The sequence below is a fragment of the Larimichthys crocea genome, chromosome XVI (assembly GCF_000972845.2).
Source record: "Larimichthys crocea isolate SSNF chromosome XVI, L_crocea_2.0, whole genome shotgun sequence".
NCBI lineage: Eukaryota > Metazoa > Chordata > Actinopteri > Sciaenidae > Larimichthys > Larimichthys crocea.
This window is the reverse complement of record NC_040026.1, coordinates 6,210,722-6,236,384: the sequence shown is the minus strand read 5'-3', so window position 1 is coordinate 6,236,384 and position 25,663 is coordinate 6,210,722. Positions and strand designations below refer to the sequence as shown.

The 25,663-nt window shown below is 38.6% G+C and overlaps 1 protein-coding gene across 2 annotated transcripts in view; it reads left to right on the top strand.

The window, feature by feature from the left end:
• Window positions 1–25,663, top strand: part of slc39a11 (solute carrier family 39, member 11) — a 110,738-nt gene that overhangs the window by 46,213 nt on the left and 38,862 nt on the right. Inside the window, exon 5 of one of the 2 annotated variants that reach the window (XM_019255553.2) lies at window positions 20,787–20,904. In XM_019255553.2, the coding sequence (XP_019111098.2) occupies window positions 20,787–20,904 (118 nt within the window). Of the gene's footprint in view, window positions 1–20,786; window positions 20,926–25,663 lie in introns of both variants that reach the window. The other variant, XM_019255552.2, reaches the window with a different exon arrangement.

Genomic DNA, 25,663 nt, shown 5'->3' with positions numbered 1-25,663 from the left:
CATTTCTGCAGAGGTGCTATATATCTATAGGACAAGACCAAAAAGAGTTATGCGTCATAAATTATGAATAATTTGAATTTATAGCTATAACATCAGTCATTCAAACTGTTTCATAATGATGTAAAGTCTACAAATAATTCACATACAGGACATCTTTAAATGTTTTTTTTGTGTTTGTTTGTTTGTTTGTCTTGTGTCCCTTCAAGTCAAACAGTAGACAGCCCTCTTGTCTGTGGTTAACACTGAGCACCATTAGGTGCTTCATTAGTTTTGAGGTGCTGCCAGTCTTGACAGTTTCCTGTCACAAATATTGCACGCAGCAGTGTTGCTGTCAATTAGATACACTGTTTATGCAAAACCGTGTACCTCCAGACAGACAGGAGATTAAGGTATAGTGACGTCTCGACAGGATTGTTTTTCTCGCCCATAGCAAGCAGCTACTTAGCCTTATGTAACATTCAGGTATAAAGTTATATATAATATAAAACACCCAGTGCATGTTTTTACATGGTAGAATAGCTGGTATTAATCAGTGTGACTAAACAGTTCTGTAAGCCAGTTTGCATGCTTTTTGAAACTGCTCCACAGACTGCTGCAGGACAGAGGTTCCCATTGGTAGATAGTGTTTCTCTCTGCTCAGGAAAAGCTGCCTTTCAGCCCACACAGATGCTCTGAGTGAATGCTCTTGGCAGGTAAGGTATTATCAGATCAAAGCCGTCCTCGAGGCCTCTTTGCTCAGGGAATACTTTCCCCATGCTCTTCTCTGGAACTTGTTATCTTTAATCAGACAAGATGGCCAGCAGGTCGCTGAGTGGCTCAGGCGACACTCCAGAGAGACTCACTAAAGGCTTAGTACACGGACAATGGATGCCACGCGTGGCAGGTGTGCGAGCGTGATTCACAAGACGCCGCGTTTGTCCTGATAAGCTCTCAGACACTTGCACAAACGGTGTACTGTAATGGTATGAATGCAGACACAGCCACACACAGCAGCTTGATTACATTCGTACTCACGTGCTTTTCTCAAGATGTGAAATGTGATCTTTAATTCCTCTGCTGTCAACGTTTCTACTCAGTCTGCTTCATTATCATTAAGGCTGCATAATTTAGCAATTTTTCAATTTATCCTGAGTATTTACACAGAAAATGTAAATGAGCCAACCTACAGCTGAGTTCATTTGACTGAACTGTTGCTAAATAAGATCTGATGCTAAGCTATATAAGACCTTTCTTGTGCCTTTCAGGAAAGCGGTAGAGCCAAAGAAAGTAATCCACTTTTGTAAAAATAAAGAAAACTGTTGTATTTTTGTTGAATGATTTTTTTGACATAAAAGCGAACACAGCTCGAAGTGTAAATAGTGACTGTGTAAGGAAGAAATAGCTCCTGTCAGGGCCAACATATGTCACTGTAGAGATGGTGTTAATTCTTATTCCTTCTTTATTATTCTAATTCCTATGGGGGACACGGACTTCTCTTTGAGATACAGAGCACACTGAATCAGCACTATTCTGATCATTACTATGGTACTGGAGGTAGAAGCTTCTACAGAGTCAAATTACAATGTCGGACCACTAAGGGTAGACACTAACGGTGGACTACTGACGATTTATGAGGAGTTGTGTCACTGTCCTGAGGACATATAGATCGCCTCAATCTTTAAAATTGAGGGCGGCATCATGCCATGACAAGCGTATTGATAAATCCTCCATTCTCCTTGGCCAAACTTCAATAAACCTTTCAGCATAAGACATATTGGACTCCTGTACACTTTCTCTACACTGACTGTACTGACCACTGATGAACAGAATGTCCTCCCGGTGTCTGCGTGGGTTCTCTCTATGTACTCCGGCTTCCTCGCACAGTCCAAACATGCATGTTTTTTGGCTAAATTTCCCATAGGTGTGAATGGTTGTTTGTCTCTATGTGTCAACTCCGTGAAGAACTAACAACTTGTCCAGGGTGTACCCCGCCTCTCGCCCAATGTCAGCTGGGGATTGGCTTTACTTCCCCACCACCGTGATCAGAGTGGTAAATTATGCATTATGTATATATCATATAAATAGATACAATGAGATTCAAGGGCAGAGAAGTGGAGCAGACTCTATGAGTAAAGGTAGATGTCAGAATTTGTCAAAGTTATGAAGAAAACAAAAAGGGGCCAACATGAACATGCGCTAATGATGCTTTGAGACTGTTATTTCCATTGTCTGAAAAGCTTATGATAGTGACCTGAAAAGATCAGCTGTCGCCTCAGAAGTTAGTGCTCCAGCTGCGCCAACTCATTTCCTGAGTGCTTGTTTTCTCATTTTCTCCACAGTACAGTGGCTCTGTATGATTCCTCGTATGATTTATTTTTACATTTCCTGCTTTATCAGGCACTTAAAACAGAACAACCCTTTCAACATCTAACAAGGCAGCAACCACATAAAATGATGCAACAATGTTTAATACATCGAAATAAGACAAAGAACTGGATGTTATGCTTATTTGTGCAGTTTTTTCAGAAATTCAGGATTTTTCAGCTAAATGCATTTCTGAAGTCAAGTTCTTTGTTTGTTGAAAACATGCCTTGTCATTGACTGGGGAGAAAAGACAGGGAGGAAATGTAGCGAGGGATTGAGATCTACTTAGAAAATAGTTATCTGCCAGAGTTGAGTTCTGTCACGTCGCTGTCTCTTCCAGTGGCAAAATCAACATCAGTTTAATGAAATACTAACATATAGAAATCAACAAGCTCCTTAAAGCTTTTTCTTAACTCTTCCAGGCACCCATTAACCTCATTAAAACTGAAAAATGCGAATGTTTCTTTCAAATAGAACCACAGTGACCCCAAATACTATATTGCGCATGAGTGAGTGCTGTAAAGATACAATTATCTGCATGAAGATTCAAATTACAGTTTTCTTTTATTTAGTTTTATAAGCAAATATTTCTGCCTTTTATTATCGTGTAAGCCATTTGTTTGGCAGGATTTTTGCGCATAACAAATGTCAGATGTACAGAAATCAAATAGAATGGGCTCGTGGATAAATAAAACAGTTGTGTATGGTAAAGATGCATTACTGTAGATATATTGAATGCTGTGTATTGTATTTTTTACTCAAACCTCTCAAAGAGATGACATGTCTCTAACCCAAGGAGGAGAATAATGAAGTATTGTGAGTGCGCTCAAGGATGTTTTTGTACGTGTACCTTCAAATGAAAGGATATAAAACCAGCAGACATGTACCAGGACTGTCTAATAGGCTGGTACAAAAATAGAAACAAAAAAGTAGAGAAAAAAAAAAAGAGTTCTTTTGCCTAAATCCACAGACGAACACATAAGGGGGCTGCCATGTGTCAATCTGAAAACCCATCTCTGTCATTAAGCTAAGATAAGATAAGATAAGGTAGAGTTTATTGATCCCACACTCTCCATACTCCCTCTGTAGCCTGGTCTAGCACCGTCAGCTTCTCCATCTTATTGGGGAGAGCTCTTACATTCCCCATGATAACAGACAGTACACATGGTTTGAACTGTCTTTTCCAGTCCTGGCGTTTAGATCCAGGACTTGAAAAGTCCTTACTTCAGCAGTGATCAACGGTCGTTTGGAGGTAGTTGAGTTTGTTGAAAATAACATTATCAGCCCCTTCTAATAACACTTGGGATTTTCTACTCTGTCATTTGTAGAGTCTCCATAGTCATCATATATTATACGAAATTAAAAAAGTCTAAAAGAAAATGATTATTTTACCATTGCCGGAAGATGTAATTTCAGTTCTGGTTTCTATTTTTCAAGCACAAATCCTATTTATATTATTATAACTTGAATTACTTTTTGAATTTTTTAATCTATTTTCTTTCTGTCTGCCTGAGTGAGCTGATACTTGTCTAAATCTTGCCAGACATGGATATCTCATTAACAGTTTATTTCTTAGTAATCTCTTGCTGAGAAGATTTGTAATAGAGATGTGGCCTGTGAATTGGAGTCATGCATCAACATGTCAAGTCACTCCGTTTCATTGTCAGCCATTTGTTTTGTCATTATCCACCACTGATCTGTTTCTGTCTGTTTAAATATCAGTGGAAAGTTGTGTGCTTTCTATCACAAATACAGGACAACAATTTATTTTGTGTTGGTGGTTCAAATCTAGAGAACCGATGCTGAAGTTCTCTTTAGCAAGTTCTTGTATCAAGGATTTTAAAGCAAAGATCACCTCTTCCCCTCATAAAGCAATCAGATTGGTCAATCATGCATACAAAACACACTCATAAATTACATGACACACAGCTATACGTTATTGATTTCTATACCTTTTTTCCAATTAAGGGACTTAATGACCTGAAGATTCCTACAACCTGAACACTGTTCCAACAAAAATAACATGATCAGTTTCATTGAAGGTTGCCGTAAGCAACTGGACTAGCCGCAGTTCTTGAAGATCTTTCGCCTCTCATTCAAGAGGCTTCTTTATTTCTACCTGACTGATGGGGAGTCACAGGTATTTATCTCTGTAGAGTCACTGACACCTTGAGTGGCATGTGAGTCATGGACACATCCACGTGTCCTTCATCCAATGGGCTGTTAGGATGAGTGATGGGGGTCATTCACACATTCTTCCCTCATGTGGGTTGTTATGGTCACATTGGGTGTAAATGGTTGTCGAACTGCCTGACTACATTGTATATAGCTCACAGCTTTCATTAATTTCCTGTTTTCAGCAGACAGTCAACATGTTGTTGTTTTTTTATAACCACAATGGTTTCATAAACATAACTACGTGTTTATTACTGTAATCATGACAGATGTCCCTAACCTTTATGATGTTGTCACATCATAAAACCAATTTATTTTTCAACAGATACAGAAACTGTTACAAATTAAGTAATTTAATCGTGCCATGTGGAGGACGCGCTTATTTTTAAGAGCCTTTGAAAGAATGAGTGTGTAGGATTTATTGGCATCTAGCTGTGTAGTGGCGAACTGCAACACCCTCCACCTGCGATAGAAAAACACAAAATGCCCGAGAACCAGAGAGTCTTTCATTTGTTTTATATAGTGAAGTAACAGTACTTGGTCACATTTTGTTTGAGGTTCTACTTTGTGTTTGCACTGTGTTGACAAAGCAGAATGTTTCAGATGTTTTGAAATTATACATTGCTTCGAATACAACCTGAAATTATAGACAGGCTCCATCCACAAAACCTCGCAGAAGGGAGCAGAGAGTGAACAGAGCCAGCACAAGCCCAGCTTCCACCCCACTGACCAGCTGACCAGCCTGCTCTGTGTGTGCGTGTCTAAGGACAGGTTGCCCCTCTCTCTCTCTCTCTCTCTCTCTCTCTCTCTCTCTCTCTCTGCTCTGCTCTGTATTGTGAAGTGAAGGATGTGGTGGAGAACTCACTGTGGGATGTAGTGCAAATTATTTCTGAGCTTTTTTTATACAAAAGAAGTGAAAAATGGGATGAATTTGCACGAACGAAACATGTCTGGAATAAATTCATTGCTGACCCAGTGTGACAATTCACATGATTTCATTTTCCTACGCAGCTGTCCTCCAAGAGTACAGTACACAACACTAAGGAAAGAAAATACAACTTTTTCTCATTCTTTGAGTGTGGACTTTTGTAACAGCTACCATGTTTGACATGGTTTCTTCAAGAAAAACTAAAAAATGTGCTGTGTTATGTTGTAGCTCCCAACTGGAAAAGTAACATTGTTTCAACATCCCTGTGCTGTCAGAAAAGTTACTGGGAAATGTGTATTTCTTCACACTGCGATATTAATGTTTTGTTGCCTCTGCAAACCAGCACACAATATTTCACCCTGTGGGTTTATATGATAAACCCACAGGGTTTTAAAAAGAGATATTATTAAAAATGTTTAAACTAATTTGAAAAATGCCACATTTTTCACTTTACCAGTTTTTCAAACGCGGCCTCCATCTCCAAAGGTCAGCATCGGAACTAACCGTCACCTGCAATTACCTCTAAATTGATTCCAGACCTGACCCAGCCTGACACTTTAATATATGTCTCTCCCGACCTGACCGGTAGGCTAATCAAGTATTCTCCAAGCTGCTGCTGGGCAGTATGGGCAAAAGCTGTATCGAGATTTAGCGACTCTTAAAGACATTTCTTTGTCTTGATAAATAAGCATATAACACATACATTTCATATTTCAATTACGGACAGGAGGAGCAGAACAGCGACATATAACTTTTTTTAACTTTAGTATTAACGGTTTAGTCTGCAGGATTATAACCATCAATGCCAGCTGCTGCATAGCATCAGTGTATACATCTGTTGCCTGTTGGCTGTCAGTCACGTTTTCTGTGTTGTTGCATTTCAATAGTTAAGCCTGAAAACAAATGTTACAGTATAGATTAAATAAAAAAGCACAGGCTTTGATAGCTGCTGTATGAGAGCAGAAGCTCTTATGTGTTCAGTTTCTTTGATCTTTCTTTTTCTCCAGGGTCTTTTTGCATCGTTGTGTGTTTTTATCTCGCTCTGCGTGTTTGTGTGCGAAAATGCTCCTCTGGGGTTGTATTGCAGACACATCCCTGCAGAAATCCTGTCTTATCTTAACTCTAATAATATTTGCTAGGTCCTGATGGTGAAGAGGGAATTAAGATGGAGGCAGCCTCTTGAAAGTTAGTAAATTACTTATAGATTTTACCCAAAGTTATGATAAGACGTTTTAGTAATGGAAACCCTTGTCTCTCGTGCCATTGTGGCTTTCTATTGACTTTTTGTGCCTAGATCCAGATGCACAGTATGTTAAAGCTTGCTTTACTTTAGCTGCACTTATATGCTGGTACTTTCTATATAGTAGAACATGCACAAAGGAGACACAAGAAATGATGCAGAATGAAATTTATCAGATCATTGTTGCTCTTGGCTTGATGGAAAAACACAATTTGCAGTAACTGACTGCTAACAGCATGAGTTTGTTTGCTGCATGGTGGTTTTTGCTGTAGTAGTGAAACTTATCAACCAGGATTGAAATCTAGAAATGTATAACTTAAATTATTAGGCATACAATAATATATAATTATATACATATATTATATAATTGATTTGAGATGTGATAGAAAATAAGAAAATAATTGAATCTGTATACTGCAAAATGTCACAGAATAGTAGGCCAAATATACACATTTCACACAGAAACACAGAGCACATGCACAAAGGATTTTGTGGGTTGAGTATTGGACCCCTAAGATTTGTTGCCATATACAAACACACTCCATTAATTAACCCATTAATTTTTCCAGCTGGTATTCCACTAATTACCCTTGTGAACCAGGCTCCCGGTGTGTGTTTGGTTCATTTAATTTGTGTGTGTTTGTTAAAAGGCTGTACTTCCTTTTGATTCATCATTTCATGTTTTCTCAAGCCTTTTTCTTCAAATCACTCTCCAGCTTTCTCATTACAGTGAGTGGGAAGTATCAAAGGGATGTAACCGCTTGACTGAATTGTATTTTAAAGAGAACATCTCAACCTCCAATCTTTCATGTCTATATTATTTTCTTTTTTATTGCCTTTTCTGCCATTATTTTCACAAATTTTACCTATCCAAATGTTAATGGCTGTGTTTTACAAACATCTTTGTGCATATGACATATAGCATGGCGTCCATTTAAAGTTTTTTGAGACATTGAGGGTGTTTTTGTGTGTACTCTTCTTATTATACATTGAAATGACCAAAATATGATTCAAACAGAAAGACGATGGAGAAGATAGATAGTGGCTTTATCAAAAGGTTTAAATAGAAAGAAAAAAGAAGAAAGCACACTCGGCCTTTGAATGTGGACATTATCCCTACTAGACATGGTTGCACAAAATTTTATACAAACTATTTGTATCACCCCGGTAGAAGAATTAGACGGTAGAAGAGTTATACAACAGGGGTTTAACATGAGTGACTTTACTTTGTACGTGATGTGAAGACTAAATGATTGCGTATACACTGTAGATTGTTGCCAGTATTTTCTCCACAGCAGGATATCAATCACTTTCACAGAAGCAGCTTTTCCGACACAAGTAGGTTTACTGCAGAAATGTGTTGGTGGCACTGCAAGGTTGGTGGGAAGCAGCACAGAGCGAGAGAGAGAAGTAGCAGCCCTCAGCAATGTCAACTAGAATTGGTCAGCAATGTATATGTTACATTATATAACATGTTAAAGAATATTTTACGTAAATACACTTTAAGAAAGTTATTTGTTCAAGACCACAGCCTTCTGAGGACATTTGCATATTTGTGTGAATTCCACACTTGAAATCAGTATTAGTCTAAAAATCCCCTTAAATACTCTATAACGACTCTTTTAGGCCTTTGGGTTAAGTTAGGACGGACATAATTGGAGCCTAAAAGAACAGCAATATGGACATGGATTAACTTCATCCACAAAACCTTTAAAGATCTCATCCAGACATGTTCTTCTATGTTCAAGCGGTAACCTCTGCTGTTACGTGACGCCAATGAGGAAGTGCCAAAAACTGCAATTCCCGCCACGGCCACTTGAGGCTGGCTACAGAATAAATGAATCTCCTTAAACCCCATGTTAAAATGTCCAACTTCACAGCAGAAATAAACACGTTTACAGCCTGGTACAAAAAACAGTTTTGGTCTCTATAGCTAAATTCCCCGTTCATGACAACTGTATTGAAGCTGAATTTTCATATAACTCACCTGTTCAAATTATATTAAGGCCTTAAAATTATGCATAATTAAGAGCATGGCCGCTTTGATTGACAGGTGGGTGTTTCAGGGAGCTACCTGCCGTCATTCATCCTGTATCAGCTCCACCCATGCTCCACGTCTTTGCATTTTTTCAATTTTTTATTAGCCAGGTGGCAGCAAAGACAGGACTGCTAAGATAGCAGCAGTCAGATCCACCACACCTTTATATCATTTTGTACCATCAATGGTTTAGACAGAGCCAGGCTAGCTGCTCCCCCCTCTTTCTAGTCTTTACGCTAAGCTAAGCATGAAACTGGATCTTCTCATCTAACTCTGCTAGAAAGCAAATTTCCTAAAATGTTACATTATTCTACAGAACCTCTCTTGAAGTCTTTTGATCTGTCAAAATCTGTCTTTTGAGCATCATATGCCTGTAGGCTGAGAAAGTGAACGTCAGTCAGCTTTGATTTACAGCAGTTACAATTGATTTCAGTGTTTGGTGGAGTATCTCTTTAATTCTGTGAATTGTCTCCAGGCCAGTTGCTTTACAGGATGTCGGTTTGACATCATCATCATCATCATCATCATCATTAGCACCATCCCCACTCAGATGTCAACAGGATTCACACCTTATTATGCACCAGTGTGTAAGTGCGTGTGTTGGGTGTTGTTAATGTCAAAATGATACTTCAGTCTCCACCAGTCTAATAACTTGTTAATTAAGAGCCGTGTGCCAGACCAGAAGACGTCATTTTATCTGGCTACACACACACACACACATTTCACATGTCATCATTGGTTAGGCGGGCATATGGGTTGATCAATAATGACATGTTTACTTTTTCTGGAGAGTCGCTTTAGTGTGTGTGTGTGTGTGTGTGTGTTTATGTGTGATGCTTTGAAGATCATTAATTCACAATTTATATTAACTACAGGAGGAGAAGGGTGAAGGGTTGAACTGGAAGTTGACAGCCTGCTGTTATGCTTATATGAAAATATGAGTATATATGTGCACGTCAGATGTACATGCATGTAACCTGCGGTTGAGAGGCAATAATATTGTAGCATGTCCCTGTGTGTGATGTGTTGATTAGACTTTCATGTAAAAGTAATTAATGTTGTCAGTGAATGCAGAGTGTTGAATAGTTTATATCCTTTGAAGAGGATCATCGTACATGCACAAAGACTCATTCTAAGGTAATACACACTGGACCTTTAAGTCGAAGTTAAAAATAATAAAAGTACAATTACCAAAAATGCAATAATTTACTCATCCACGTGCAAATGGAGAAACATAAGGACAGTGAGTGTGTGTACATTTGCACGTCCACTATCACATTTAGTGCTAATTTAAATAGCCCTTGGGAAAAACATCTCCAGCCTGCAGAAGACAAATCTGTTTTTATCCTCAGTTAGGGAGTGTTCAGCAGGAGAGTTATTGCATCATTAATATATTATATGTTATTAGCCATCAGTTGCCTTCTTATGGAGTTAATAGGTGCAGTCAAACATTAACATGATAGACATATTTTATATTATCCACTCCCAGTATTACCCTAGAATAGTAACTATATTGTATTGCATTTAAAGGTTTTAGACTGACGCAGCAAGCCATGTGACAGAGAAACGTTGTAATGCTATGGCTTAGAGCACACATCATACCAAAAAAATTCAGATATTGCAACAGGACTTTGGACAATGTCTCGGTTATGGCATGGGATAACCAACTAAATTACCAGTTCAGTGTCTTTTCAGTGTAAGGGAAAAAAAATGTTTAAAAAAAAAAAATGTATGTTTCGCTGAGGCTTTCTCATCAGTTAGCTTTCTGTGTTGCATAGCTGTGTAGATTCTAATGTTGTAAAACAGACATCAAAAAGTCAACTCAGTTTTGATCAAAGACTTAGTTTATGGGTTTTAGCTTTCTAGGCCAGAATATGCTATACAGCGACCGTCTACAAATCTCCTTTGATTTGTTCATATGCCAAGTTCCAACAGTAAAAATTTCATTTAAGACATGCAGTGTCAGTTTTTACTTTTCTGACAGGTTGTTTACTGCTGATACGTTTGACAGTTTGGCAGTCTGAATGACACAAACTTTTCAAATCTTGGAAAGTTTGGCGAGTTAGAAGAATAATTGCATGTGGGTGTGAATACCACTGATTTACATAAATAGATGCAGATGAAATAGATGTTGACGAGCCGAAGGTCTGACCTGGTGTTTGCTGGCTCTGGCCACATCATTCCTGCAATCTATCAAGAGAGACACACTGAGTCATTCGTGCATTGAACTGCAGAGGAGAGAGCCATTTATCCTCCCTGCTTTGGTCGCTAACTGCGCTGTCCTTGTCTTCATGATAGTTTAAGCTATACCAAAAGGGCTCACTTCTCCATTTTCAGCTTTAGTGAAGCATCTTTGCCATCAGCGGTGTGTGTGATTTCAAGAGTCACACTAAATGGAGCGATACATAACTGACCACAGACATTTTTTCAAGTTGAGTTGTTTCAGTCAGAGGTTAATGTTTTCCTGGAACAGTCAAAATGAGCGTTATATGTACTCCTGCTAGTTTTGTATATTTGAATATTAATGTGCTAACTGCTACCCAAGGTATAAAGGGATGTTATGGAACAAAGCCTGCGGTTTCAATGTGTCCCTCCCTTGATTATTTCTAAATGTCAGATGTTCAGTCAGAGTAGACAAGGCCATTGAACTGTTGTACCTCCATGACCATGATCATTGGCTAAAATGTCCATCAGTAAAGAGGGTGACAGAGAAAAACTGTTAAACATTTATTTAGATGCAAATGAACTCATTAGAAAAGGCAAATGCATTACAGCTTTCTACTCTTTATTTTTAATCGCTCTATGATCGACGTATTGAATTTTTGTGGTGATTATAGTGTCTGGGGCTCCTCTAATGACAGCGCTGGTGACCTCTCTGCCAGCTGAAAGCTGGGAATTTGGACATGCTTTCTTTATGCTACCATTCAGATTCAGTACAAAAGTTGGTTTGAAAAGGGCAGTGATACACTGAGCTGTTAAAACCTATGAAATTACTGTGGAACTCTGTCCAGCTAGAATAGAAAACTAACCAGAGGTGACCGGTGTCCAGGTTTTCTTTGAAACAAAATCTTAAGTGGAACTTTATAACCTTGGCAAATGAGAATTCTGCCAATGTTTGGTTACAAATCTCTTTTGGCTGTCGGAGGTTCGCTGTTAAAAACAGGTGGTTACACAGCTACACATACAACTTGGCAAATTATACATCATTAGATGTAGTTAGTCTCTCTGCAGCTGCTTCTCGGTGTTCAGATTTGTTAGTTAGCAACAGCAAAACACGTGGAAGTGTTCCTTTTCAAAAATAGCATCATTATAGTGAAGCCACTCTAGGCATTTTTAGTTGCCAGATTACACATGTCTGTTCACAGGTTGTAGTGTGGACGAGTAAAAAGCTTGCTGGTGTCTGGTCATCCCAAAAACAAATTATCTTCACAATCACATGACACTCATAGGTGACATGCAGGTGGCAGATTGACTTGTCCTGTTTGGATGTGATTTTCTTGGGCAATCGTGCATTCCAGTTTTGATATGAATTGAACATGAGTCGTAATTAAAATTGTGATCAATGATGATTGCATGGCACAATTGAAAGTGGATGAGAATGAGTGGGTTGATGTCCCATATGAAAACCAAAACCAGCAATGTGTTGGTCCAATTACCCATAACAGTTCAGCACTATGTTGTTAGCACACATTAAATAAAGGTAGTAGTGTATTTATTTGTTGCTATTTTCAGCCACAGATTTTGTGCACAGTTGAGAATTTCTGGCAGCACAACAGCATCTGTGGAATCAATACTACAGAGCCCATGTCCAGATTAATTTCTTATTCTTCTCTATACAAGACATTTGTATTCACAGTTTCTTACATTCAGAGCCAGGTAGAAACAAACAACATGACAACAACAAAGACGGTTACAGAGAAAGAAAAATAATAGCTAAGTAAACAAAGATTCTCCCAAACTGTGGATTCTTCTGCAGATCGATTGTCTGTATCTGTATCCAGAGGGGTGTGAAACATGGGTTGAGGGTTGGAAGGGGTCATGCAACTCATTGGCAGTCAGTTACAGTGAAAGACATGTTTGTGATTTTCAGCAGCTTGTTTCTGTTGGTGAGCATAGTGAGAATGGGTTCAATAATACTGTGGTACAGAAGAAGCAGGAGGTGCAAGTTCGACTGACTATGTTTGTGGATTGCAAAGACTCTTTGTCTTTGATCTACTGATCCAAGCTCAGTTCATTGTCCATGATGACGCCAAGATATTTAAAGTTCCCCACTATTTCCACTGGCTGGTCAGTTAATAGAATCTTAAGGCCTTAATACTTGTTAAACTGGAATCGTGCCTCTGCAGAGTCATTAGCATTGTCCCAAAGAGGATGTGGTAGCAATTTAATTATAGAAATTCTTTTGAACCACAGATTGTTTGAACATCAAAAAAGCTGCCAAGTCTGGAAATGTGTTCATTCATGCAATAAGTAACGAAATGGAAGGTCATAACCAAGCCACTTAGAAACTTTTATGTATTTTGCATTTTTGCATATTTGCATTTGGGACTTGAGTTCATGTATAAGTGTGTTTTCTTTCTTCCCTTGTTCCCAGGAAAAGAAATCCAGGTATGTTGGGTTGTCAGGATACCAGATTATTTACCGTATTGTCAAAATGTCATCAAATCTATGCATCTCACTCATCATAGAAGGAAAGGGACTCTGGTAGTTTCTTCATTTTTTGCTGTGATGGAGATCAAAGAGGAAAATGTTCTCCCAAAGTTTTCCCAGTCAGTATGTCAATGTTTCCCAGTGTGTTCTCAAGTGTATCTCTACATGAGAAAGTTGGTCTCCATGATCAAACAGACTGAGGTCAATAGTCTGAAGTGGAGATAGCAGGTGTCTAAAAAATCTGAGCACACAAGTAATCGAGACAGTGTCACTGCATGTGTGTGTGCACTCATTGTGTGTGCGGTGTAGTGTGTGCCTGTGTGTAAGGAAATGTGTGACAGTGTGAGTGTTCTGATGGAAGGGGGACAGTTGCCACTTTTTTCTCTTCTTTCTCAACTCCTGTCTTCCTAATCAAACTGTGACAAGTCCTCTGAGACATCTCTCCTGCTGCAGATTTCATACAGGGTCAATCACATAAACATCAGTAGCAGTCCTGCTACAGTACATGAAGATCTGTAGAGTAGACATCAACAGTTCTTGCTTTGAAGAGTGGGTGGAAGCACGGAGCAGTTGGCGAGTGATAAATATGTTTAAATTCTAAAGATGTGATTGTTAAATTGTTTGTTTCACTTAAAAATATATATATATTCCATCTTTTTCAGCCGGCCGATATATTATATTGTGTATTCAGCAGGAATGCCAACCTATCTAGCTCAAGACAAGACACAATCAATACAATTCATGGAAATAAACACTGTATTTGTTAAGAAAGCTGCCAATAAAAATGCATTTATTTAGAGCCAGTGAGCCTCCGGTGAGTTTGTGGTTTCTGCCAGTAAGCTGAATGGTCCAAAGAAAGGTTTTTGTACTGTTTGTAGAGGTTATGATTTGTTGTATATAATTTGTGTCACATCAGAAATCATCAAAAAAGTAAGGAAATGGTTGATAAAACTGGTATCCTGGATCTGATTACCAATGATACCAATGTAAACGTGGTCTGTTTTCACTGGTGACTTTTTTAGGTTCTTGTTTCAATCCTCTGAGTTTAGCTCCTGTTGGTTAAAAAGGAGTTTAATATAAGGTTGGCAAGTTGGTCATTGGTGATTTACCAATCTGAGGCTTGTTTCAAGTCTCCGCAGGTTTTTTTTAATTGGAAATTCCAATCAGTAAGAAGCAATTATTGTCAGGAATTGGAAAGCCTAAAAAGCACTGAATGATGAACATCATTGTAATGTATAAGTAATTGCTTTGCATTCCATCCTCCCTTCATTGGCATTATTTTACACTTTTATTTATTTCTTCTTCACTAGTAGGGATTTGCTCTCTTGGTAATATTCACAAATCGCTATCTTGCTTACTGTCACGTTAAGTGGTGTCATCAAACATATTTACATGGCCTGCCTATTGCACCTGCAGGGTTTGAAGTAAGGTGATAAAACGGTTTCAATATCAAAGTGCAGTTAAAGAGGCTTGAATGTGACAGAGCGAGGTGACTTTCAGTGATCACCAGAGCCAGACTGCTGCTGGAAAGAGCTTTTATGATGAGCTTGGACCTGCTGATGAGACTGTATCATGGGTCATCACCAAAGGCCACTGTGCGTTAATAATGTCCCTTCGGTATGGTACATGAAATGTCTCGTAACGTAACACACATTCAGCTGAATGTATGCTTACTCAGACGTGCCCACATACATATCAACCCACGGTGACATTTAGCAAGAATGTGTTGGAAATGGAATATTTTGCTTTCTATAACAGATGAAGATGGAAAATAATGAATCATTAAATATGAAGATGAAGTAATATTTATAACAATGGAAACTGTCCTTTTGTTAATTCATAACCTGTGTCAAATCTGTGTTTTGACGAATTTGTCCATTGGTCAGGCTCTGTTTAGTGTTTTCAGTCAATGAACCACACGACATCCTCAAATGTCATGCACCACCTCAGTGATTAGTTCATGGCTGAGAAAACGTGCACCCTGTTCTGCGATCTTGCCTGCTTCCTTCTTATTCCACTCATTGCCACTGCTGTGACCAAAGAGCAAGAATGACAAGCACAGCACATTGAAATGAACTCATGTCAAAAACCAGCATTTCTCCTCACATCACTATTAAAGTTAAGTACTAAATTTATTGAAAATTTCAAAGCTTTGCTTCATTCACACCATCAATTAGTTTGATGTAAAGAAAACAGTTTGTTAAATTTGTATCCAGAATTAGAGTTAGAATGTACATAGGTGTAAAACTAATAAGATTAACCTTAAAATTACAGAAAGAAAAACAGTTTTGGTATGGACATAAGCATTTATATAATGCAACATATTACAGATAATTGCTGTAATTTCTCCATGCAAAAATGAGAAATAACAGATTAAATATTTTAACAAGATTTAAATAACAGAAAATTACTGTAAAAATTCAAATGAAGTTAAATGAAGAAACAAAAAAATGTTAAAAAAGGAGACTGGTGAGCGAGACCTATGACAACTGTGGGATGAGTTTCAAGCATCCTAGAGGCTCAGATTGAAGAGACAGTTGGCCGGGTGCTTCACCAGTCACAGCTTTATAGTAGAGTGTCTTACAAGGCACTGAAGTCAGCCTGAAGAAACTTCTCTGGTCTGATAAGCCATGAGACTAAACGGCATGTTGCGCTGCACTTCATCATAAACTCACCATCTGTCAAGCATGGTGGTGGTGGTATAACAGATAGAAGGTAACATGAAAGTACAGCGAAATCCTGATGACTTTGAAACCAGTGACTTTGGAAAAGTCCAAACTTTGACAGTGTATTTGACATTAAAGGGTCTTTTTCTCCTGTACATGTCCAATTTTTTAGGCCCTAGAATGCAAATAATAAATAGTGAATGGAAGAGTGAAGGGCAGGGAAAGTGCAGAACAAGTTGAAATATTGCAAAAATTTTAAAACTTTGCTGAAGTGGAAAAGTTGTTGTCTTGATAAACACAAAATATGACAAGTACATTGAAAACAGACTAAATCGTGTCGTACATGGAGACTTGTTTATGTAACAGTAGGGGGTGGAAACTTACATTCATTTGCATTTAAAAATGCGTAACTGGCCGACATAAAAAAAACAGGGTTGTGATTACTATATATGAGCATTGTATGTTGATTTTTGAAGTGTTTTTCTGAGAACGAAGAGGCTTCATCAAGGGTTTTAAACTCTCAGAGGATCTTACTTCCACACATGCTGGTAAAAAGAGCTCTCAAGGAGACAAAAGAGGCTTTTGAGCTCATAACTTGTTCAGTAGAGAGGCTGCGTAACACAATTTAAATTAAGATATTTAAATTAAGATATTTAATATTCAAGTAATACTTGTGATATAAAGCCCCGTGTTCACCATGTACCATTTTAGCATGTTTGTCAAAGAACGAGTACATAATATATACAAGGAAACCAATGTTCATTGTTTCCAGTGAAGTATTTATTGTCCTCATACACTTGATTGTAAGGAAACATGTGAGTACATTGTGACGCACACAGAAGCTCTCCCAGCACTTCATCGGCTTTTAAACCACCTGTGACACAAAACAGGGGAGGAATGGACATGTTGCAGCGATGAAGGGAGGGTTATTCATGTTCTTTTAAGCTCTCACATTTCGATATTACTCACCTAATGGTTTGCTAATGAATATGTAGGCTCTCTGTTTTCATCGAATTGGTCGAATTGGCCATTTAAACCCCCTGCCCACCCGCCCCACCAACTCAATTAAACCCACTTGTGTTGGTGACGATGATTCACTATTCAGTCTTATGTATCTGTTGGCCTCAGATGGTAGGTGACATTAATTCCTCTGATGCGATTTTTTTTTTTAATGGACTTTCAGTTAAAGTTTTTCTTTGCTCTGAAATAAATGTAATTTAATGGCATTATGCCATGTATTGGAATTCATCATCAACAAGTTTGTTTTTATGTCTACTAGGAAATGTACTAAACTTCACCTGATTATTGCAAGCAAAGTGCCTCTATTTTTTGTGCAAAGTAATCTCACCGAGATGTCAGCCTGTCTCTAAAGGCTGATGTAGTCCCTTATTAGATCCTTCTATTTTCAAAGTGTTTAACATTGGCTGTGTTTATGAACATTGGTGATTTGCATCCTTTCTCTATCATAGATTAACATAACAAAAAGAAAACACTGCAGGTAACGAACAACCTGGTTAAGAAGCCTGATTACAGTAGTGCAATAAACAGTATACAGATGGGACCACCATCATTTCTCTCCATTTGATACTATCCAGTGAAAAAGCAAGGGCTTGTCTGAATGATGTTTTTATGAGGGTGGATTTGCAGTTCACCTTCACACAATTGTGTGTCAAGTTTTCAGTAAAAAAAGCAATATACTGAGCTAGTGAAAATCTCATAATTTCTGATTAATACAGAATTTCACATTTCACCGGTCAAAGTTTGCTCTTGATAGTGAATATCAATTCACAATCAATACACTGTTTTGATATTAGAACAGCTGTAATGCAGCCTGCACTTATAGTTCTTGTTGAGTCTCTCTTGTCTAAGGGTGAACTACAGGAGAAAATATCAGTCAGCTGCCTTGGGAATGATTGTATTTCAAGTAGGTTGTGCAATAGTCAGAAGATATTTTTTTTCCTGTTACGCAGACATCAGTGAAGCTTTCCTATCTGACTTGTGAACACACCGCTCGCTGGATTATCATTGAACTGGTAAAGCATATGGTTAAAATGTGGGGCTATGCAGAAGGCTATGAATTTCAACACTCTTGCCGTAGAGTACAAGTTTTAAGAGTCGAGGGACCCGCTGACTCTCTGTGCATATCTGCAAAGCTTGATTAGCAGCCATGCAAAAATGACAAATGCTCTGGGACCTTAGATCTCTGCCTTCACTGTGTTAAAATTCATTACTGCTAATCTGATTAACTGTGTATTTTGTATATGAGGATTTGGGAACATGCTCTAAAGCATCATATTAACTGACACAATAAGGGCCTTAAGTTGGATCATAATTTATTACTGATCTTGAGATCCTGTCTCGAAAAGGGTCCCTGTGTCATCTAATTATAAGGTGGTTCTGAAAGTATTGTGGTCTAGGAATGCATTACACAAAACACAACAGGGGGTTTTATATAAAGAGTATGTTTTGGCCTTTTCAAGCTTTATGTCTGATAGAGACAGCTGAAGAGTGACAGGAATGCAGGGAGAGAGAGACGGGGAATGGCATGCGGGAAAGAGCCACAGATCGGACTTGAACCCTGGGCTTCCACAGCAAGGACTGAGCCTTCACACATGGGGCGGCTGCTCTACCAACTGAGCTACATGCTGCCCCACAACAGGGGGTTTTAATGGGGTGCTTAATAGGTGCCCTACAGCTCATTTTGGTTTAGGAGACCCTAAACAGTTTAATCCAGTTATGCAAACGGCATGTGACTGGACTTCCAAACTTCTATCTCATAGCAAAAACTGTGCTTGACTATCTTGACTGTGCACAGCTAGAAATACAGCAACAACACAAGACTAACTAATATTAGTTAGTTAAAGTTAGGTCTGACGGCTGTTTTTAACAAATGTTTGGGTGCGGAATTCAAAACTAATCGCAGTTTTTCTCTATTACATCAAGTTTTTGAACTATAGGATCCCTGTTTTCTTAAAAATACTGTACTTAACAGATATGTGCTTGTTTGTTGAATCCTCGTGAATTTCAAAATCTGCATCATTGCTGTCACTGCGTTCCTTAACATCACTCAGATCTTCTAGAGGAGGTAGTTGTTCGAAAACTGGGACTGGAATTTCAGCTGAATGAGGCACTGGTCTTATAGCTGACAGTAGATTAGCATATTCTATTTTACTTTTATTATTCTTTTATTTTTCTTCTTAAATCCTGATGTTTTCACTAAACACAAGTAACAGTCTGCGCAATGATCTTTTTGCTCTCTCCAAACCATGGGGATACCAAGTGCCAACTTTCCACGTGTTCCTTTGGTCCACATCCGTAAACTGTCGACACACTGCTTGCACACTTTGTGAGGGGCCCATGGCTTGTCTTGATCACCAAGTTTGACTTTAAAATATGCAAAATATGCTTGTTTGACAAATGCACTGATGTTTGCTTTCCTCTGACTTGGAATGGTGAAACTACCACAAATATAGCAAAAGGAGTCAGGGTTGTTTAGGCATTTACGAAGAGAAGTAGCAGGAGCAGACAACAAAGGAAATACATACCTAAATAAAACACTAAGATGGAATAGTTACAAGCTTTGAAAACTACAAAAACAGCATAAAACGAAACAGAACTTACAACGGTATGCCCATGGTTACAATGTTAAGAGAAAAGCCAGCACAAATCCTCTTAATTTCTACTATGCTAGCTTTCTGTTTGTAGATATTGATAGTACTGACCTATTGGGAGCTGCACACACCTCTCACCACACTGTCTCAATTGTGACTGCACAAACAAGTTGCCACATAGCTGTAGATGAGTTCAATCGTAATCAACAAGTCTTACTACAGCTGATCAGTGGAATTTTGCTTATCTGGAGGGTAAGCTGTGGAGAAAAACTTGATGTGCTAGAAAAAAACGGACTGCAATTTTGGAATCAGCATGCCAATTTTAGTTTTAATCAGCATAAAAATCTAACTCAACAGAAATGTTTTTTCAAATTGTTCCCCAGTGTTATTCAGTCTCGCAGCAAGAACCCCAGTTTGGTGTATCTTTGAGCCTTTGATTTCATGAAGCTCAGATTTACTCTTGTCTGATGGTATCCTGCTTGGTCACTCTCTACTTTTCTCTTCCTAATTTCCTCTTCAGTCTGTTCGCTGTTCACTGCCATTATGTCCAGAGAGGCTGCTAGGCCTGATTACATTGCCCGCTTGCCCAGCTCCGGTACAGCACGACACTGGGGCTGACCCCCATCTGCATTCCCTCGCACCCTGGGCTTGAAATTCCTCTCTTTCCAGGGGTCCAAAATGCCTGTGGTACAAACACTGAGACTCTCAAGTCACAATCTGGGCACCCCAGCTAACAAACTGAGCTGAATATTAGCTAACAGCAGCTATAGTTCACAGTTTACTTTACTGTCCATCAAGAAACTCTGGAAATCACTGAGAGTTGATGTGGAGTAAAAGAGTTGGTGGCACTTTTTTGCAGGAGACCGTATCTGAATGTTAATAACATTGTGGTACATAGTGCAGGAACAGGTGCATAGGGCACACATTGGGAATGACAGGCACATCATTCACCTGATTACAAATCAGTTGAGCATCGACATGAATTAAAATCTGTTATATTATGGTAGAAATGTTACACAATTGAGCTATAGTGTGCTTTTAGAAAATGAGAACATTTTCCATTGAATTAGAAAACTATAAAATCATTACCTGTGATTTAACTCCTTTCCCTTCTGTCTTTTTCTGTCATCCACAGGGTGTAGGTGCTGATCCCCACATAGCCTTGGCTCTGCCCCCGGAATCCAAAGTGGTCAAACAGAAAGCAGAGGAACCCTCCTTCCAGCACTTGGACGAGGAAATGACCATCAGGATAGGTAGAGCTGGACCTCTCTCAGGCAAGCCTCCCTTCATATACCCACATCAACTATTACCATTCAAGCTGGATCAGAAAAAAACAGGTTTATTACATGCCATAAAAACAAACAAACATTCAAGCTCTACAGCTGTCGCCACTGTAGTGCCACTTATTTTGCAATAGGAAAATTTCAAGTCAGTCAGTCTGGTGCAGAATGATAATGCATGAAGATGGGCTGCACTGGCGACCACTCTAAAATCTCATGTGGAGCTTCTCTGACAGTTTCTTTTCACTGTCCTGATTTTTTCTTCATCTGCCTTATCTTTCCATCTGTAATACTTAGTGGGTGGACTTACTTTGGATGCTGTTTCAATCTGGATTAACTCTTCCTCTGTGTGTTTTCTCGGGTTTGGGACACTAACCTTTCTGCAATCGCCTCACACACACTTCAAAACACATTAATGTCGTCACACCCGTCTAGATTATTTTCCAACATGAATCATCTTTTCAGTCTGTAGTATTAGAAACAAGACTCACTTTGTGACTCTGACACAGCACAGCTAAGGAACTAATAAATCATCAAACAAATCAAAAAAAGATTATAGCATGATGGGTAATTACGAGCAAACTGCATAACCATCTACGTGACGAAAGAGTGCGACATGGTTAATTAAAGAAACAAACAAGCAAAAACAAACAAATGAAGTAAAGTGGAAAAAAACTGTTTCTGACAAAGAGGGAAGAAGTTATGTGTTGTGTGTGCGCCCGTATATAAATGGCTTTCTGCTTGCTGTCAGTCTCACAGTGAGCCAGTAAATCCAACTGGCTCTGTGTCAAACACGCTATTGATTTCGAAACAGACAAGGATTAGCACTGCAAATAGTGAAAACTGAATAAGTTGACCGGAGAAAGATATTTTTGCCTGGTGGGCTGTTCATAGTGTTCATAGATGATGTTAGGATGCTTTTTACAAACCAGCCAACAGAAATAAACATGAAGTCATATGGACTGAGAGGTAACTTGGAATCACCCTGTATCATGAGAGCTACATAGACCCACATGGGAAACTCAAATTCCCTTGACTGATAGCATGCTATGCTGCGCTTTACAGGACTTACATGTGTGGTGTCACAAAAAGTTCATGAAAATATAACAGGATAGAAACAGGATAATATCCCAGGAGAGTTGTGGCCACAATTGACAGAACTGACGAACTGCAAAAGGACACAAATCGGATACACCACCTCTAATAAACAGATGATTTATTATAGGACCACTGAACCTGTACTTGTCCTGTACATTCATGCTGAAATTGTGTTGTTTAGTCTGCACCAGAGTTTAACTGACAGCTTTCACACCAGCCCAAACTGGCCAGACGAAATGGGCGAAAACAACAGAATAACCCTCAAACTTACCAACCATGCACCCAGTAAAACATTTATGCAGATTATATTCCACTTCTGCCATATTTTGTAACTAGAGCCCCCTAAATCTGACACACTGGACCTTTTAACACGTATTTTACCTCTTGTACACACAAAAAAACAGTGTTCTGGTCTAATTCCGCTGTACTTAATGTACGAAATTAAAGATTTTGATTCTGACATTTTTTATTATGCAGGAAACCGTGGCAGCAGAACCTTGCATATAAAAGTTGTTTTTCTTTAGCAGTGATGTCTCTAATTAGCAGATATTTTGACATGTAACAGCTGGAAAAGCACAAGTGGAACTAATACCATTAACAATGGCTCCATTCCACTCAGATGACCAGTAAGCGACCTCAGTAAGCCAATAGACAGTAGCATGGCTCTGAAACGTGTACACCTAAATGGGAAACCACCATCATTATTGTTCTTAATTATACTTGTGTTTATCCATGCTGACATTCAGGACTGTCTCTTGTGAAAGGGGCTCAAGGTAATTCATGCAGACAGAAGTGACGGTTTGATAGCAACCTGAGTGTTTCTAATTAAACAAAAGGTTGAATTATTTTTTGGTTGTTAATTCCTTCGTGACTGCTGTCTGGGTAATTTTATCTGAGTCACTCCTCCTCTTCATTTCCATTATTGTCACAGCGACCTCACATTAATTGGGAGATTTTTATGATGATGACATTTTCACATCATTTAAAATCACAGGGGAGTTTGTCTAACCGCTGATGTAAGGACTGTTCTTAGATAGAGCTGAGTCTCTGCTGGATCTGAAGAATATTCTGTCAATTCTCTTGAGTCACTTTGAAGTTATTCTCAGGCACATGACAGTTAGCAGCTGGAGGTGCTCAGCAAGACAAAGACAGGAAGAAACCTGTAACTGTTAAAATTGAAAGAACATCAAGCTTCAGACAAAGGAATAAGAAGCATATTCATGAGCAGATAGACTGCCATTGTTCTGATAACCCGAAATCCAAATAACATTTTAAAAATCCTTGAAAAGTGATTTACTTTCGAGAATGCTATCACTTCGGTCTTGTCAATCATGACCCATGAGCCCCAGCTTCCCTCCTTGTTTACAGTGATGGTATGTTTCCTGCAGTTCTGAAGTCCACAGATTGGATGTATATTTCAGACCTTCTGTGGATCAGTTACAAATTCATTGCATCTCCGCGGCTTGCCTGAAGGCATCTAAGTTGAGTTAGCCAACACAGACACAAAGAAAGAAAAATAGCAAGTGTACAACTGTCAGAGAAATACAATGCAGTTGACGATAACAACGGCATAGTTACCCATCCTCATACTCACCTTGAGACCTCAGAAACATATTTTTGAAATTATGGATTTCAAAATAAAAATATGAACAATGAATTTTGATATATGGTCGGTGTATATTTTAGTCATTGGATTTTCCGTTCAGAAAAGCACATTAAAAAACAAAAAAATAGTGGTTACAGTTGATTTGATCAAAAATTAAAATTGAAATTCAAGTTATTTTTCTTTATTAGGGTCAAGAAGAAATAAACAAAACTTAAAAAAAAAACAGTTGATTTTCATTTCCTGTTTCTAAAAACAAAAGATAAAATTGTTGGAAGACAGAAACAAAAAAGTACAGTTTTTTTTCTTATTGTGCGACCGGAAGTTGTCGTTTTCAAAGTAAGAGTGCATATGATGACGTTGCTGTCTATGAGATGACTGCAGAAAAAGGTAAAAACTAGAAATAACTACATATAATCAGGAATTTTACCTGAAATATGCAGCTTAGTTTTTCTGCATTTATGTCCCTGAGACACACACTTTTATTGTTTCGAAAAACAATGTGCTGATCCATGTCCATCAATTTTTACAGCAGCACCAAAATTCTTTAGTTTTTTAATTTTAAAATGAAAATCAAATAACCAATAATTTTTTGTTTTTTAATATCCTTCTCTGAACAGAAAATCCAATGACCAAAACATACACAGACCGATATATGAATGTGAGGCCTGGGGGTCCTCCGGGGAAAAAAAAAATAAAAATTTCAGAGACTGCAACAGTATTTCAATGTTAAATTATCAGGAATGAATACAGAATAATTCACCCCCCTGGCATTAACTTTGAATGAACTAATGTTCATCCATTTTTATTAATTTGTTAATTTTTTTAAATAGCAGAGTACATTTGTCATAACAGTCATAACAAGTTCCCAGACCACATCATAACAACTTTGTTGAGGCCTACGTGGCAGTCCATATAGAGCTAATAGTTCCCTGAGAGGACCAGATGAGAGAGGCTAATGAGAAGCAGTCAGAGTACCAAGACCTGTTTGGGTCAGTGTCAAAGGAGAGGCTGGAGGGCCTGTGAGCCCATTGAAGTGGGGTTTTGCTTGCAGCTCTCTTTTCAAGGCCTACACTCTCCTGGAATTACTGGGGTTATGAAGGAAAGCCATCAAGGAGGCTGCAGAGAGACCTCCAGATGGCTTTGGATCAAAAGGGGTGATCTATGTACCAATGCTGTAGGACACAAGCCAGGTCCTGAATAACCCTCTCTGGGTTGCTTGGATGAGGGTCTATGATGTTCAAAGACCCCAGGAAACATCATTGTTGATGTGTCCCAGCACATCCGAGGATGTACCTTTGAAACATTTAAGACTGCTGATAACGCTGATGTTCAAGCTTACACTGAAACAGACAAACATGGTTTAATCCAAACCTTACACTGCTGTGCTTCTATTTTTGGTTTTGGAAAGGAAAAGGAACCCACCATTCAGACCCTTTATACACAGAGCATCTCCCCTAATACTACTCATGTACACCAACAGGCCTGATGTGAGTGGTTAGTTGCTAAGCTATGACTGGACAATTGTTGTTTAAAGGAGGGGTTTAACACTGCATCTGACAGACATGCCCCCTCAACGACAACTCAAATCAATCACCATCTCAACGTGCAACAAATTCTGACTCATGGTTCCTAGCAGATGAAAAAAAAAAAAACATCAAAAACTATAGATATATTTCAGTCATGTAGACTGAGGCCTCAGTGGAGAAACTGCTCAGAGCGTCAGGGTCATGTTATCATTATAGGTTTAAACCTTAAGGCTGATTTCTCACTAATTTACCCTTTAGAGAGAGAAGGAGGAAGAAATGTGAGAAGATATAATTGCAAAATGTTGAGCGCTACTAACTGTAGAGTACTGTAATCATTTGGAATTGAGCTAACAGTGTGTATGAGGCCTGTATTGATGCTCAGTGGATGTTAGCAGTGGATGCTCAGGGATTTTAGCTCTTAAGACTGACCTTGCAAGATGTCATCTGCCTGTTGCAAGGCTTTCAAACAGACATTGCATCTTACCAAATATCTCTTTTGTAT